Source organism: Pecten maximus, chromosome 11 (assembly GCF_902652985.1).
Source record: "Pecten maximus chromosome 11, xPecMax1.1, whole genome shotgun sequence".
In the NCBI taxonomy this organism is placed as follows: domain Eukaryota; kingdom Metazoa; phylum Mollusca; class Bivalvia; order Pectinida; family Pectinidae; genus Pecten; species Pecten maximus.
The window spans coordinates 39,980,107-39,997,713 of record NC_047025.1 but is presented as its reverse complement, the minus strand read 5'-3'; the positions used below and the strand labels follow the sequence as shown (position 1 = coordinate 39,997,713).

At 38.9% G+C, this 17,607-nt stretch overlaps 1 protein-coding gene across 4 annotated transcripts in view; it reads right to left on the bottom strand.

Annotated features, from left to right (window-relative positions):
- LOC117337677 (rotatin-like) overlaps positions 1-17,607 on the bottom strand; it is a 61,936-nt gene that overhangs the window by 3,762 nt on the left and 40,567 nt on the right. For all 4 annotated transcript variants that reach the window (XM_033898773.1, XM_033898775.1, XM_033898776.1 and 1 more), the window contains 16 exons: positions 17,233-17,308; positions 14,795-14,923; positions 14,046-14,162; positions 13,292-13,558; positions 12,870-13,050; positions 12,556-12,602; positions 12,309-12,384; positions 11,225-11,402; positions 9,916-10,136; positions 9,171-9,311; positions 8,650-8,826; positions 7,843-8,028; positions 7,216-7,391; positions 6,165-6,291; positions 5,540-5,739; positions 131-278 (listed from right to left, as the gene is read on the bottom strand). In XM_033898773.1, coding sequence (XP_033754664.1) covers positions 131-278; positions 5,540-5,739; positions 6,165-6,291; positions 7,216-7,391; positions 7,843-8,028; positions 8,650-8,826; positions 9,171-9,311; positions 9,916-10,136; positions 11,225-11,402; positions 12,309-12,384; positions 12,556-12,602; positions 12,870-13,050; positions 13,292-13,558; positions 14,046-14,162; positions 14,795-14,923; positions 17,233-17,308 — 2,447 coding nt within the window. The remainder of the gene's footprint in view (positions 1-130; positions 279-5,539; positions 5,740-6,164; positions 6,292-7,215; positions 7,392-7,842; positions 8,029-8,649; positions 8,827-9,170; positions 9,312-9,915; positions 10,137-11,224; positions 11,403-12,308; positions 12,385-12,555; positions 12,603-12,869; positions 13,051-13,291; positions 13,559-14,045; positions 14,163-14,794; positions 14,924-17,232; positions 17,309-17,607) is intronic.

Sequence of the window (17,607 nt, the reverse complement as noted above, 5' to 3'; positions counted from 1 at the left end):
CCATTGGTTTTGGAAGCACAGCTGACATACCTTCCAACAAAGTGACTCACCTTTGTCTTTGTCCCTACTTACCAGTACTATTATAAGGATCGTCCACAAAAACAAACAACAGTACTATATCTGTCCTCACCTCCTGTTTTCAGCAGCATCTGTTGACCCTCCACTGAGAAAGACAGGTTGACCAGCAACTCCAGCCAGAACAGTTCTAAGTTCTGTACGTGTTTCGTCTTCTTACTTTTTCTTGGATTTAGACTCAGGAATTCTCTCAGAAAGTTACTCTGTAAGTATATGTAAAGTTTTCCAGTTCAGAATCATTTACTAAATATCAAGTATAAAACAATAGTCTCACAAATGATGAATCAAAGTACTGAAAGTACTGAAGACACAAACGAAAACAAATTATTTTAACTGCTTTTGTTTAGTGGGGACATGGTCAACTTTGTATGGAACATCACCAATACCTGATTAGGACTAGGACAAAATATTGGCAAGAAAAGAAATTCATATCTACTTTTGATTGCAAGTGCGTCTTGGCAGCTAATTGTCAGAATAGGTACTCAGGTAATCTTATTTGACATCTTCAATGGGTTAATGTATACGTAGTTGTAGATGTAATATGAAGGTCCTAGATTACCTGTAAAATTAATGAGGCCTTTCTTTTCAAACTTTTGAGGATCCCATGCCTATAAGCGCTTCACAAATTATCATTATCATTAGCCATTGAAAAGATATTTATACATTTGATGTAGCGCCCCATCTAGCTACTAGCTTTTAGTTAAGAGAGAGCTCAGGTTAAAAACACTTGTGTGATTGTTTTAGGATTTTATCGTGTGTGTGAGCCCTGGTTTGAATGATGTTATGTCAAGGTTTTGAATGATATTTTGTGGCAGATTGTTCTATCCCTTCAGTACCTTCTGTAAAATAGCGATAACAAACTTCAATTGTCAAAATACAATATGGCTGCCTGCTGGCCATGTTGTTTTCCGATTAGTCTCAAAATGCAATATCCATAACTAGGCACCGAGGGGAACCTACATATAAAATTTGAGAAAGATCAATTCAGCACTTTCTGAGAAATAGCGATAACATACTTCAATTGTCCAAATCCAAGATGGCTGCCTGTCGGCCATATTGTTTTCCGATTGGTCTCAAAATGCAATATGCATAACTAATGTAAGCACCAAGAGGAACCTACATATGAAATTTGAGAAAGATCAATTCAGCGCTTTCTGAGAAATAGCAATAACAAACTTCAATTGTCAAAACCTAAGATGGCTGCCTGTCGGCCATATTGTTTTCCGATTGGTCTCAAAATGCAATATGCATAACCACCCACTAAGGGGAACCTACATATCAAATTTGAGAAAGATCCCTTCAGCACTTTCTGAGAAATAGCGATAACAAACTTCAATTGTCCAAATCCAAGATGGCTGCCTGTCGGCCATGTTGTTTTCCGATTAGTCTCAAAATGCAATATGTATAACTAGGCACCGAGGGGAACCTACTTATGAAATTTGAAAAAGATCCCGTCAAAACTTTCTGAGAAATAGTGATAACAAACTTCAATTGACAAAATCCAAGATGGCTGCCTGTCGGCCATTTTGTTTTCCGATTGGTCTCAAAATGCAATATGCATAACTAATGTTAGCACCAAGAGGAACCTACATATGAAATTTGAGAAAGATCAATTCAGTGCTTTCTGAGAAATAGCAATAACAAACTTCAATTGTCAAAACCTAAGATGGCTGCCTGTCGGCCATATTGTTTTCCGATTGGTCTCAAAATGCAATATGCATAACCACCCACCAAGGGGAACCTACATATCAAATTTGAGTAAGATCCCTTCAGCACTTTCTGAGAAATAGCGATAACAAACTTCAATTGTCCAAATCCAAGATGGCTGCCTGTCGGCCATGTTGTTTTCCGATTAGTCTCAAAATGCAATATGCATAACCAGGCACCGAGGGGAACCTACTTATGAAATTTGAAAAAGATCCCGTCAAAACTTTCTGAGAAATAGTGATAACAAACTTCAATTGACAAAATCCAAGATGGCTGCCTGTCGGCCTTATTGTTTTCCGATTGGTCTCAAAATGCAATATGCATAACTAATGTTAGCACCAAGAGGAACCTACATATGAAATTTGAGAAAGATCAATTCAGTGCTTTCTGAGAAATAGCAATAACAAACATCAATTGTCAAAACCTAAGATGGCTGCCTGTCGGCCATATTGTTTTCCGATTGGTCTCAAAATGCAATATGCATAACTAGAAACCAAGAGAAACCTATATATGAAATTTTAGAAGATCCCTTCAGTACTTTGAGAAATAGCAATAACAAGAATTGTTTACGGATGGAGGGACGGACGGACCACGGACGCAGGGCGATTTGAATAGCCCACCATCTGATGATGGTGGGTTAAAAACACCTGGGTCTGATAAACAGACTCTGGAGGCGTAGAATGCGGATGTAGACAGGGCAGGGTATACCATCACGACGGGCACATTAAACTAAGCACTATATTCAAAACTTAGAATTACATGCTCATATCAGCTCAGACTTGAGACAGTTTCTTAATCGCTCATTAGAGTGAACATGATTTTCATATAGCACTCTACGTTATATGTTTACACTCCATACTGTGTAGCTACAAATTATCTATACAACAAAAACACATTCATTCACATGTACAGTTCAAATCAATTTGAAGTGGAATTTTGTTTTTCACTTATGTACATTGCATCAAATATTCTCCGCAATAGTATATGTACCACATACATAACTGTAACTGCATGATACATATATATATGTATGGTATATATATCATGTTAATTAATGTTAGTGAGATGTGAATGTAGCTATATGTATTGATATCATCGATTTCAAAATCAGAGTTTTTTTTTTAATCTGCAGCATCTGTCAGATGAAAATGTAGTTCGAATGCCCAAACTGGATGAACTGTACATGTAGCAGCATTCTTCAAAGTCCATTATGAATGCTTTTCATACAAATGTATTTCTTTCAATTGTTCATGTGTTTAAATTATTAGAACACTGAAGTAATTTTTATTTTCATAAAGTACTGCTTATCTTTAAAACTATATTGGATATTGATAAGATAAATTTGCCAAAATGTTAAAAATCAAACCTTATTAAGTAGAATCTAAACAGTTGTAAATGGCTAAGCCCACTATTCTTAACAACAAAATTACTTATTTTGATTCTCTGTCAAATATAATCAGGTTACTTGAAGACTTTGTCAGAAAAGTTAACACATATATACATTATTAATAGTTTTAATTAAATTAATCTGAATTTGAACATTAAACCGACTTAACAATTTAAATGAAAAAAATGTGTTTTCACCATTGACCATAATTGATAAGAAGAAAATAATTATTTAACTCAACCTATGATATAGTATGTAACAGCCATCAAGACAATACTATTATCTTTAGTCATGCCAAGTTATTTCACAATAGGATATATGCACAACACAAAAAAGTTTTACAAATTTTTGTTGTTTAGAAGAATAATGAACTTAGTAATTTTTGCTGTTCTTCTCAAATAATATGTACATGTACTAGTGTTGTAAAGAAAAAAAGATTAAATAATAATAATAAATCTAAGTTATAATAAATTATTTGCATTGATTTATCAATACTTTACTGTGCATTAGTTTAAAGGTTAATTTAATTCAGAAGCTGAAATGATTTAAGACAGAAAAAACCGCAGATGTAGGAATATAACATTTCCACTGCCTTTAAATATCTCTGGTTATATTTAGCAATCAGTACATTTCCATTGTGTTTTCTAAAGAGTTACTGCCCTTTAACCGTCCCTGAAGCGTTCAAAACTCCACCAAACATAATAAAGGTCTATGTAGATGTACATCGTAGACCCCTTTCTTTTTTATAATATGCTTCGACTGTTATGTAATATTTCAAATGATAATGATAGATCATTTTCTATTTTTTTTAAACCATCACGAATATTAGAAAAAAAGAATCAGTCGCTATAATTAGAGATGAAATTTTCAGTGACGTCTACATATGCATGCAGACAGCCACGTTAATGCGGTACGCGTTCTGCAAACGAAAAACTTCATGTGCATTACGTAGGATATAATCAATAGATCCGAAGTCAATATTAATATTCACAAGTCCATTTGACATTTCAAAACCCTATTCAGTGAGAATTTATTTTAACTTTTTATTTGCAAACATGCGTATGGTACTCGACTGCCGTTGTTGTGATATTGTCATGATGAATAGACAACTTTTTTTCTTTCGTAAAAAAACATCTATATAATCTAACCATCTGCAGACTACATCAATCACATGCAAGTTAATATTTCAGTGAGAAAATGACAGTCAAAGTTGGGTTTGATCACCTACTCTTGCTTTTATTATTGTTTACATTACTGAAAGATGGCGGATAAAATCGGATGCTGGATGAGTGATTTTCAATGTACAAAATAACAACGATATTCCGACGAAACTTTATCAATATTATAACCCATTCAGTAACATGCCACCAAAGAAAAAAAACACATAGGCTAGATGTCGATGATGAAAATTCAGCGTGATGTTAGTAGATTTTTCTTCCGGGTCACAGGTAAGCAGCAATATGGCGCCAGCGAAAAGTCGATTGTATCATTCCGCGTGAAATCTAATGCGTTCAACGCGGAAAAATATTCTTACGTATCATCGACAGAACATACTTAAATTAAATACTTTGAAAACTATCTATTTGTGAGGTTCTGTTGTTTTGTCATATATCTAACGAAACTGCAGTGTTGCATTTGACTCCGTAAGTCACGGGACTATTTTTTTTTGCGATAGAATATGATTGTGAAGTGGCAGTGGAAGTTGTGTCAGAGCGAACGAAAATGCCAAAAAAAAACCACATTGTCCTGTCAGCTTCTAAAATACAACAAAACAAAAGGTGATTTTTTTTAATAGCTGAACTTCACTGTGTGTCATTTTTTATCGTGAATATTTACGATATTTACAAATATTTACTGCATAGCATTACGGAGTTACTGTAAAGCAACGGTTAGATTGGCCAAGGCAGTATCCGCCAGAGGGCATCGTAGATTTTGTCAGCTACACCTCAAAAGCGCTGACATAGACTCAAACTTACGTTTGTGTCAAAAATAAGGAAGGCAACTTTGTACCAGTGATTTTGTGTGTAGGTCGTGATTCTGAGGCCTTGTAAGGGCACAAGTTAAAAATTGTCTTTTTGTTTTCCTTTATCATAAATGTTTCTGTTATATGGCTGAACAACCATAACCTTGAAAAAAGATTATACTGAAATTGATCACTTATGTGAATGTTGACTTTGAATTACAATGACTTCAAGAGTAATAACGATTTTTTCACAAGCTGAAAGTACATCATGGAAAAGATAAATATGTATTTGGAAGAAGAACTGTTTATGACTCAACACTTGGTGCATCTCATCCTTCCAAGAAACTGACACAAAAAAATAAATTTGTCTTTACTCTCCTAGAATATATATATTACACCAAATATACCTTAAACACAATGTTCCTACCCTCAGAGGACAGTGTGAGGGTGGCAAGGAGGGAGAAGAGAGTGCGGAGTATGGAGTCCTTGATGTTGTCTCTCCCAGCTAGACGTATGAGACAGTGAACCAGGGAGTTACTACTGAGCTGTTGTGATTTCTGACCTCCAGTAGAGACAGATGTGGTTGTGTAGGCTAGGGAGCTGGTGGCTGTAACAGATCATCAGATATTCTAAGTTCCAGTTGTAGCAATGGAAGTACATGTACATTGTATATCAAAAGTCTAATATAGTACCGAGGGTCAAATATTCTGGACTATTGCACAGACACCCATGATATACTTGTTTTATTACATAATCACTAAAACACACTTAGAATCACTGAAATTTTGACTTTCCTATTTGCCTAGAAGTCGCCATGACTTTCCTCTGCCAGTGTTGACATCTGAGTGATTTAATCGCTTGAAAGGCTGGGACTAAATTCCAAGCTTATGCGTATAGTTAAGGAAAATCAACAGATTATGTAATAGAACAGTCTATATTACACTGATTCAGAAACCATCTTAAGCTGTAGGATATGTTACTATAACATATTCTATGACAGTTTGAGATATAAAATATCATGAAATGTCTTACCTGTGGGGCAGTGAGCTATGTAGGTGGTGAGAAGGGAGAGAGTAGAAGACATGACGGCCATATCTAGTTGACACCAGGCCCAAAGTCGGTGTATGATGTTGTGTAGACCAGAGTAGTAACAGGCCATCTACAGTGAACAAAATGATATAGTCACATTTACCATGTTATAAGTAACGAGGAGAAACAGGCCAGTTATAGGGGACAAAATGATATAGTAACATTTACCATTTGACAAGTAGTAACATGCCTTCTACAGGGGACAAAATGATTTAGTAACATTTACCATGTAACAAGTAGTAACAGGTCATCTACAGGGGACAAAACTAGAACTGTCGCCAGGATGGCTGACTAATACCCCCGCAATCTGCACGAGTCAATGGTGAATTGGAACTGTTAATTAGAGGCTAACTAAGATAACCCAGTAATATAGTGACCAGTTGCCATAACAACCATAATTTTGAGAAAAAGAAAGTGGCATGCACATCTACCCATGGTCCTCTATATTTGTGTGAAGTTTCATTGAAATCGACCCTTCCGTTTAGGAGGAGTTGTCCGCACAAACTTAAAGTTATGGTTCTTATCAGAAAACCTGTTTATAGTGACCAGTTGCCATGGCAACCATAATTTTGAAAAAAAAAAAAAGTGGCATGCACATCTACACATGGTCCTCTATATATATTTGTGTGAAGTTTCATCGGAATTGGCCCATCGGTTTAGGAGGAGTTGTCCGGACAAAATGCGTCTACAGACAGACGGATGGACGGACGGACGGACGGACAACCTGATTCCAGTATACCCCCCCTAACTTCGTTGCGGGGGTATAATTACATACAGTAGTAACATTTATCATGCATGTGATAAGTAACGAGGAGAAACAGGCCAGTTATAGGGGACAAAATGATATAGTAACATTTACCATGCATGTGATAAGTAACAAGTAGTAACAGGCCAGTTATAGGTGACAAAATACAATATAAAATGATAAACAAATCTATGGTACTCATATACAGGTGGGATGTTACTTGTGGCTAAAAATAAATCATGAACTAACCTTAGCCTCTTGGTCCTGGAAAATGAAGTTGCGCAGAAGGTCAAAAGTGAGGATGAGGTCACTCATCAGTGGGTCCTCTTTCTTCTTGGTGCTAGGTTTACCAGGCTGGAGTGACTCCATGTTGAGTTTGGTGTGAGTCTGTTTGATGTGATCAATAACACTCTCCACCAGTCCCACTGGAAAACAGGGGAATAAAAACAATAATAATCCACAGTTATAATAGGCCTACTGGAGGGCAAATATCAAATCAAAACATGGCAATCACAGGGAGGCCCACTTGAGGGCAAATATCACAAATCAAAACATCAGTTTTAGGAATGCCAATTCACTTAGAAGCAAGACGTCAATGGGCCCTAATGGCATTTTTCTTATAAACACACTATAATATGATTTTGATGTTGACCAACAGACACTGTATTTCAAGTCACAAGTCCTTATTTTGGTTTCATTACTAAGTTTGATTAAATGATCTTCAATAATTTTCTAAGATAGAAGTAGATGAAAACTAGCAGCCAATAACTGATGAATTTTGTGAAACTGGTCGATTGTTTACTCCTTCAATGGACAAACAGTTTAAATAAACAAAGGGAATTGTGTCACAGACAGATTATATGATTTTAGACTTACACTGGAGAGCTGTGGCCTTGGCGGAGCTGGATATGGCTAGCAGTGTCCTCAGGGCTGTGGCAGCGTGGATACGTTCATCCTCCTTATGGTCAGAGGACTTTATACATGAGTGTTCATACACATTAACCAACACCTTACAAAGCTGACTGCCTGTAGTTACCTCCCCTTGGTCGGTATCTTTTGTGTCTACAAAGTAAAATTATCTGTGAATACTTCTGAAGCTAGCTTCAAAGAAAAAATTATATCTGAAAGTAAAAGACATCCAGGTCCATTGTTTAGAACTCATAAGATAGTTATGGTAAATATACATGTTAAGCCACAATTTTATTTTTGCAACTTTGTGCTTTAAGCTTGATTGTGCTTAATTCTCGAGTCTGTAAAATGGTTTTCTATGGCAAACATTTTGGTAGCCCTAAATCATCACAGAGCTAATCTCTCTTTAACTTGGTTATTTGAGCCAAATAAGTACGTTTACATTATAGAAATTCTCACTTTTCCGAGTGTTTTATTATCTTGTAGTAAGGGTTTAATCCAAAGCATAACTAGAGCTAGCATATTACTTCCCTTTACTAGGGTTCTCAGTGGCAGTGAAAGTACACTAGTGTTGATATCTGGAAAGATGGCCTAATAAAAACTTGGCTCCATGAGTATCTAGTATGGAAATATTTTATCATATACTGAAAATTCCTGATATCTACACACAAAATGTCTGTTGAAAGTCGAAAATGAACTCTGCAAGTTAAACTAGTTAATCAGCCTAATTACCTAAACCTTGATGAAGTAAATTACTCAGAATTAAGTACACACCTGACTTTAGAGGCGTGTTAAGGAGGCCAATGATTGTGATTGTGTCCTCTGCTAACTGGGGTTGTCTCCCCACCAGTTTACCTTCTTCACTGAAGAGTATGGACAAGAATCGTAAACAATTGTCAAACAGGTGCTTGCTCAGGTGTATTCTTTTCTCCAGTACAGAGCAAATTGTTTCTACAAATAAACACAAAATATAAAGAAATCATTCCTAACATGTCAAATTGTTTCAACAAATAAATACAAAATAAACAGAAATAATTCCTAACATATCAAATCGTTTCTACAAATAAATACAAAATATACAGAAATCATTTCTAATACATCAAACTGTTTCTACAATACACACAAAATACTGTAAACCTGCATATTTTAAAACATATAGATTTCAATGCTTCAAGTAAATTATTACTGAAATAAACTTTGTCTGTCATCACAGATTTAAATTCAGACAGATGGCGTATATACACACTGTACACAAAGAACTAATCTGTTTTAGTCTGAAGTAACATGACTAATACCTGATATAGATGTCCAAAGAGTGTGGGCGGCCATGGTGAAGCTGTGGAGAGCGGAGGCCCCCTGTAGCTGTAGTAGGACAGTGAGGAAGGAGAACACAGAACTCCACAGTGTATGACAACATCCCTCCACGTCAGCAGAGCCTGGTAACACATACATATACCAGCTATGGATACACAGTAATTTACAGGAATTCAGCAATATATTCCCTCAAATTTTATATAAAATACATACCATATGTATATGTGTTTTAGTTTTTGTAATTCAGAAAACCATGAATGTAGTGAACCACTTTACGAGAACACTTTTCTCCTGTATATCAATTTCACACAAAGCACAGACTAACTATGCCCCTACTACTCATTTTTTCAATCTCTTGTCAACTGGAAGACTGAAAGGCCCTAATATCAGATAGACTGGATTCAAACACTAAAATCTTTGACTGTTGATTGAATAAGGAAGGACATGCAGCCCTTCTCTTCTTTCAAGTCCGCTTTAATTTCAAACGTACATTATTCAGTCCCCCCTTCCTATTTAAGTGGAGAACGAAAACTTGTATTAATTGTGGCTACCCTTGTTAGAATGCCTATCACTTCTTCTTTGAATGCCAGACTTACTCAAATGCCTGTGCTGCCCTTTCTAATCATTTACGTAGTTTGAATATGAATATGTAGTTTGAATATGAATATATCTCTAAGATTGGTTAATAAAATAAGTTTAAAGTCAAGTCAGCCTAGTGGTTCACACCCTCGAATCGGATGGTGAGGAGAGCTGCAGTGGACCTGATGAAATCCTCATTGGCTAACACTTCCTGTCTGATGGGAGTGTCATACACCACACAGGTACGCAACAGATCCAAAATGGCTGCATACATATGGAGCAGGTCACAGAAGACAAGTTCCAGCTGATCAGAACATCCCTCCTCCATCTCTGTCATGTAGGCATCCAACAGGTTAGTGTCAACCATACTGGAGACAAAATAGCAAAGTAGTCACAAACTACACAAATATCAAGATCAAGGGCACAGTGGTCAAACTACACAAATATTAAGGTCAAGTAAGGACACAGTGGTCACAAACTACACAAATATCAAGGTCAAGTAAGGACACAGTGGTCAAACTACACAAATGTCAAGGTCAAGTAAGGGCAAAGTGGTCACAAACTACACAAATATCAAGGTCAAGTAAGGGCACAGTGGCCCTATACCACACAAATATCAAGGTCAAGTAAGGACACAATGGTCACAAACTACACAAATGTCAAGGTCAAGTAAGGACACAATGGTCACAAACTACACAAATATCAAGGGTAAGTAAGGACACAATGGTCACAAACTACACAAATATCAAGGTCAAGTAAGGACACAATGGTCACAAACTACACAAATATCAAGGGCAAGTAAGGACACAATGGTCACAAACTACACAAATATCAAGGGTAAGTAAGGACACAATGGTCACAAACTACACAAATGTCAAGGTCAAGTAAGGGAACAGTGGTCACAAACTACACAAATGTCAAGGTCAAGTAAGGACACAATGGTCACAAACTACACAAATGTCAAGGTCAAGTAAGGACACAATGGTCACAAACTACACAAATATCAAGGTCAAGTAAGGACACAATGGTCACAAACTACACAAATATCAAGGGCAAGTAAGGACACAATGGTCACAAACTACACAAATGTCAAGGTCAAGTAAGGACACAATGGTCACAAACTACACAAATATCAAGGGCAAGTAAGGACACAATGGTCACAAACTACACAAATATCAAGGTCAAGTAAGGACACAATGGTCACAAACTACACAAATATCAAGGGCAAGTAAGGACACAATGGTCACAAACTACACAAATATCAAGGTCAAGTAAGGACACAATGGTCACAAACTACACAAATATCAAGGGTAAGTAAGGACACAATGGTCACAAACTACACAAATATCAAGGTCAAGTAAGGACACAGTGGTAAAAAACTACACAAATATCATGGTCAAGTAAGGGCACAGTGGTCAACTACAAGCTAAGTGGTAAGGACATGTACATAACTTACTTGGTGAGTACTTGTATATAAGAATCCTTTTTCAGACAGGTAAATGTGTCCTGAGGAGCCAATATCACCAGATTACGTAGGAACTGACACACAGAGGATACCAGGGAGGGCGTGGCAATACTCTGGTACTCCAACTGTTCTCCAGTCAGAGTACTACTGGTACTGTTCCCTGTGGGGTCTACAAAACAAATTCTGGTTAATGATTCAGGTTATCAAATAACAATAATGTTGAATCAAAATGCATTATGTGAATGGCTCGTTCTTGCCAACACGTCTCAATAGTTCAATCTATCCACTCATTTATGAATGTCTACACAGAATACGGAATCAAACCACCACACACCAAAGTCTAGGATATAAATGACTGGCCTGATCAGTCCCTTACTTTGACATTTCATTCCTTTTAAAAAATTGATTAAAATGATCTTTTTGGTTTACTAGACTGTAACAGAAATAAAATGTCCTACTTGGGAAAACTCAAACACTAGTGGTTGGGATACTGGATCCAACACACAAGTAAATCCAGGCTATGGAACCAGTGTAATTAATGGAGAATCTCAGAATACAGATTGATGGAATAGATAGTATGGCGTTAGAGTCCATCACTGACGGGTACTTACCAGTGGTGGAATGGCGTTAGATAGAGTCCATCACTGACGGGTACTTACCAGTGGTGGAATGGTGTTAGATAGAGTCCATCATCTGAGGCCTGACGGGTACTTACCAGTGGTGGAATGGTGTTAGATAGAGTCCATCACTGACGGGTACTTACCAGTGGTGGAATGGTGTTAGATAGAGTCCATCACTGACGGGTACTTACCAGTGGTGGAATGGCGTTAGATAGAGTCCATCATCTGAGGCCTGACGGTAACTTACCAGTGGTGGAATGGCGTTAGATAGAGTCCATCACTGACGGGTACTTACCAGTGATGGAATGGTGTTAGATAGAGTCCATCATCCGAGGCCTGATGGGTACTTACCAGTGGTGGAATGGCGTTAGATAGAGTCCATCACTGACGGGTTCTTACCAGTGGTGGAATGGTGTTAGATAGAGTCCATCATCTGAGGCCTGACGGGTACTTACCAGTGGTGGAATGGCGTGTCTTGCTGCCACTAGAGTTGGATGTCTGGTGAATATGTCCCCTCCCCTTGGATCTCGGCTGTGAACAAACATTACCATATTTATTATTTATCAAATGTTTTCCAGTCTAATTTAGTGCATTGGTTAAATCTAATAAATCTATGAAAACCTGATGCAAGACCGATATACACAATAAAGTAGATATAAATATGTACATTTGAATGCCACAGAACCGTAAGGCTATACCTACCTGGTTACTTCCTGATGTACTCTGAAGTCCATCTGTTCCAAATTCAGCTGTAATGTAAGATAGACTTGCAAGGTTACATGTCAACATTATATAAACATTACAAAGGACAACTTGGCATTTCCCATCAAAGCCACAATAACATTAGTACATCAACTACATCAACTCAAATCTGGAGAATGACCTTGACCTTGTTGCTAGATCTTGACCTTGACCCAGTAGGTCAGTGATGACCTTTAACCTGTATTAATTCTGCAGAGAAACAATGAATTTGACCCAGTAAGATGGTTGCTCTAGCCTTTTGATGTAGTACATACCTACAGTAGAGAGCGTCGAGTCTGACCCTGTAGTGGACAGATGACTGACCGGTACTTCCAACACACTGACTGGTTGGATGGTAGGCTGGGCATAGAAGTTACACAACAGGACAAGCATCTCCTGGTAAAACTGGCTGTGGTGAATTAGTGCCAACAGAGCAGTCAGGCCAACCAGAGACACCTAGTGGTATTAGATAAATACATTTCCTAGAGTAAATGTATCAACAGTGTTGAGGCAAAACAGAGACACCTAGTAGTGAAAATTAGATAAATTACAACAATAGTTGGTAGATGTTTCTGTAGGACCTTGGTACTATATGTGTTATATGTGAATGCATAATTATTTTCTACACAATAATTCTGGACTGACTCCCCCTGTTTAAAAGTTACAGCATGTAATATTGATATTTTAAATACATTACCTCAAACTCTGTATCCGTGACAATGGGCCCCTGCCACACATTCTGTTCTAGCTCCACGCTACCACATGGCATTGTCTGTGATGTCATGTTCACTAGGAGCAATGCTGCCTGCTGACGAACCATACTGCATTCAGCCTGATCCAAAAGTATACTGAACGCTGCTCCCCAGATCCCCCCTGGGATGTGTTTACAGTGGGACGTCATAACAATACGACCTGGTTCTGTAGAAGTCAGTGCGACAGCTATACCGAGGCCAGCAGCCCTCACCTGTAACATACGTAGTAGGTAAGATGGAACAGATGGATCGTCCGTAAGAAATCGCTGACAATATTTGTTATACTGTTATTAAAACTACATTTCAGACTCCACATTTTGAACCTTTCCTCTTGGGATAGTCATAGATTTCCTTCTCTGTTTTTGACATTTTTGTCGTCACATTCAGGTCAATAATCCTGGTCAAACATACACTAATGTGAAAGGCATAGATTTCTATAGGATATAGCACATATGAGCACTCACAAGCAAATGTCATATTATCTTTTAATCAACTATGTGACTTTTAAATCAATTGTCACAAATAAATAGCCAAGGTTCCAGCTGTGTATTCACCTACTACTTCGTGTACATAAGTATTGGAGATTTACATCATGATATGATGACTGCTGGTGACAGAAACTGACATCAATCAATGTATTTGTGCTGCTTGTTTTTATGACAGAAACTTGATCAATCAATGTATTTGTGAAGTTCTCACCTCGGGATCTCTGTATGCCCACAGTGTCAACATCCAAATCAGGCCGGAATCTCCTGTCACTACACTTCGGGACATGTCAGACTTCTGCTGTAGGTGGGACCATTGCCTCGCCCAGTTCTGTAAAATATTTATCTATCTTAACCTCATTTACCAGTACTTATACTATCCTAACTTCATTAACCAGTACTTATACTATCTTAACCTCATTAACCAGTACTTATACTATCTTAACCTCATTTACCAGTACTTATACTATCTTAACCTCATTTACCAGTACTTATACTATCTTAACCTCATTTACCAGTACTTATACTATCTTAACCTCATTTACCAGTACTTATGCTATCTTAACCTCATTTACCAGTACTTATACTATCCTAACTTCATTAACCAATACTTATGCTATCTTAACCTCATGTACCAGTACTTATACTATCTTAACCTCATTTACCAGTACTTATACTATCTTAACCTCATTTACCAGTACTTATGCTATCTTAACCTCATTTACCAGTACTTATGCTATCTTAACCTCATTTACCAGTACTTATACTATCTTAACCTCATTTACCAGTACTTATACTATCTTAAATCAGTACTTATTGTACAAACAGTTTTTTACAGTATTGTTCTTAGTCACTATTACCAACAAATATACACCTCAAAACCAGATGTATAAGCTTAATCATTAATTTTATCCATGAACTTTTAATTGTTATATCTTGTGTATGAAGAGGTGATCAACTTGCCTTGTCATCAGAGTATGTGGCCATTTCATGTGCGAGGTGACGAAGACAGAGTGTAGCAGACTTGGTGACACCCTTCCCCATGTAAGACATTGATGTCCCTCCACGTCCAATGTGAAAGGCAGACACAACCTGAACAAGACAATCAACAATCATGAAGTGTTAGTCATACATATTAATATTCTAAGGTTACAGCTTGTACTCACACAACAAACAAACATATCATGGACACCATGATTACTTCAGAAAGCTCTAAATATGTACAATAACATAAACTTTGTGTAAATCTTAGTTCAAGTTCCAATCTAACATAACTGATACCTACCTCCAGTAAACAATGGAGGACCTGGGAACAAAGGGCCGATACCTACCTCCAGTAAACAATGGAGGACCTGGGAACAAAGGGCTGATACCTACCTCCAGTAGACAGTGGAGGACCTGGGAACAAAGGGCCGATACCTACCTCCAGTAAACAATGGAGGACCTGGGAACAAAGGGCTGATACCTACCTCCAGTAAACAGTGGAGGACCTGGGAACAAAGGGCTGATACCTACCTCCAGTAGACAGTGGAGGACCTGGGAACAAAGGGCTGATACCTACCTCCAGTAAACAGTGGAGGACCTGGGAACAAAGGGCCGATACCTACCTCCAGTAGACAGTGGAGGACCTGGGAACAAAGGGCTGATACCTACCTCCAGTAAACAGTGGAGGACCTGTGAACAAAGGGCCGATACCTACCTCCAGTAAACAGTGGAGGACCTGGGAACAAAGGGCCGATACCTACCTCCAGTAAACAGTGGAGGACCTGGGAACAAAGGGCTAATACCTACCTCCAGTAAACAGTGGAGGACCTGGCAACAAAGGGCTGATACCTACCTCAAGTAAACAATGGGGGACCTGGGAACAAAGGGCTGATACCTACCTCCAGTAAACAGTGGAGGACCTGGGAACAAAGGGCTGATACCTACCTCCAGTAAACAATGGAGGACCTGGGAACAAAGGGCTGATACCTACCTCCAGTAAACAGTGGAGGACCTGGGAACAAAGGGCTGATACCTACCTCCAGTAGACAGTGGAGGACCTGGGAACAAAGGGCTGATACCTACCTCCAGTAAACAGTGGAGGACCTGGGAACAAAGGGCCGATACCTACCTCCAGTAGACAGTGGAGGACCTGGGAACAAAGGGCTGATACCTACCTCCAGTAAACAGTGGAGGACCTGTGAACAAAGGGCCGATACCTACCTCCAGTAAACAGTGGAGGACCTGGGAACAAAGGGCTGATACCTACCTCCAGTAAACAGTGGAGGACCTGTGAACAAAGGGCCGATACCTACCTCCAGTAAACAGTGGAGGACCTGGGAACAAAGGGCCGATACCTACCTCCAGTAAACAGTGGAGGACCTGGGAACAAAGGGCTAATACCTACCTCCAGTAAACAGTGGAGGACCTGGCAACAAAGGGCTGATACCTACCTCAAGTAAACAATGGGGGACCTGGGAACAAAGGGCTGATACCTACCTCCAGTAAACAGTGGAGGACCTGGGAACAAAGGGCTGATACCTACCTCCAGTAAACAATGGAGGACCTGGGAACAAAGGGCTGATACCTACCTCAAGTAAACAATGGAGGACCTGGGAACAAAGGGCCAATACCTACCTCAAGTAAACAATGGAGGATCTGGGAACAAAGGGCCGATACCTACCTCCAGTAAACAATGAAGGACCTGGGAACAAAGGGCCGATACCTACCTCAAGTAAACAATGGAGGACCTGGGAACAAAGGGCTGATACCTACCTCCAGTAAACAATGGAGGATCTGGGAACAAAGGGCTGATACCTACCTCCAGTAAACAATGGAGGACCTTGGAACAAAGGGCCAATACTTACCTCCAGTAAACAATGGAAGACCTGGGAACAAAGGGCCGATACCTACCTCCAGTAAACAGTGGAGGACCATGGAACAAAGGGCCGATACCTACCTCCAGTAAACAGTGGAGGACCTGGGAACAAAGGGCCGATACCTACCTCCAGTAAACAGTGGAGGACCTGGGAACAAAGGGCCGATACCTACCTCCAGTAAACAGTGGAGGACCTGTGAACAAAGGGCCGATACCTACCTCCAGTAAACAGTGGAGGACCTGGGAACAAAGGGCCGATACCTACCTCCAGTAAACAGTGGAGGACCTGGGACCAAAGGGCTAATACCTACCTCTAGTAAACAGTGGAGGACCTGGCAACAAAGGGCTGATACCTACCTCAAGTAAACAATGGAGGACCTGGGAACAAAGGGCTGATACCTACCTCAAGTAAACAGTGGAGGACCTGGGAACAAAGGGCTGATACCTACCTCAAGTAAACAATGGAGGACCTGGGAACAAAGGGCTGATACCTACCTCAAGTAAACAATGGAGGACCTGGGAACAAAGGGCTGATACCTACCTCCAGTAAACAATGGAGGACCTGGGAACAAAGGGCCCCACTGTCTAGTTCTGTACTCTCATGGCTCCACCCTGGTCTGAAAGACAAGTTAAGCAATTAGCTTTCATAGACAACTAAGTAATAAGTACACTGGTAATATAACATTGAAACATGACTCAGACAAAAGAAATCTTCACTAGTAGGCCACTGCAAGGTTTTGGTGTGAGTAAGCAATGCTTAAGTCCTGTTAAGACAATAAGGATGGTACCACTGGACAAAGAAATGTGACATACATTCTTTTATAACAAGCCTGCTTGTTATTTCAAAAGCAATACATGTCCCCTATCACCCCCGGTTAAAATAGTAACAGTGACCTTGACCTTGACCAAAAAACCC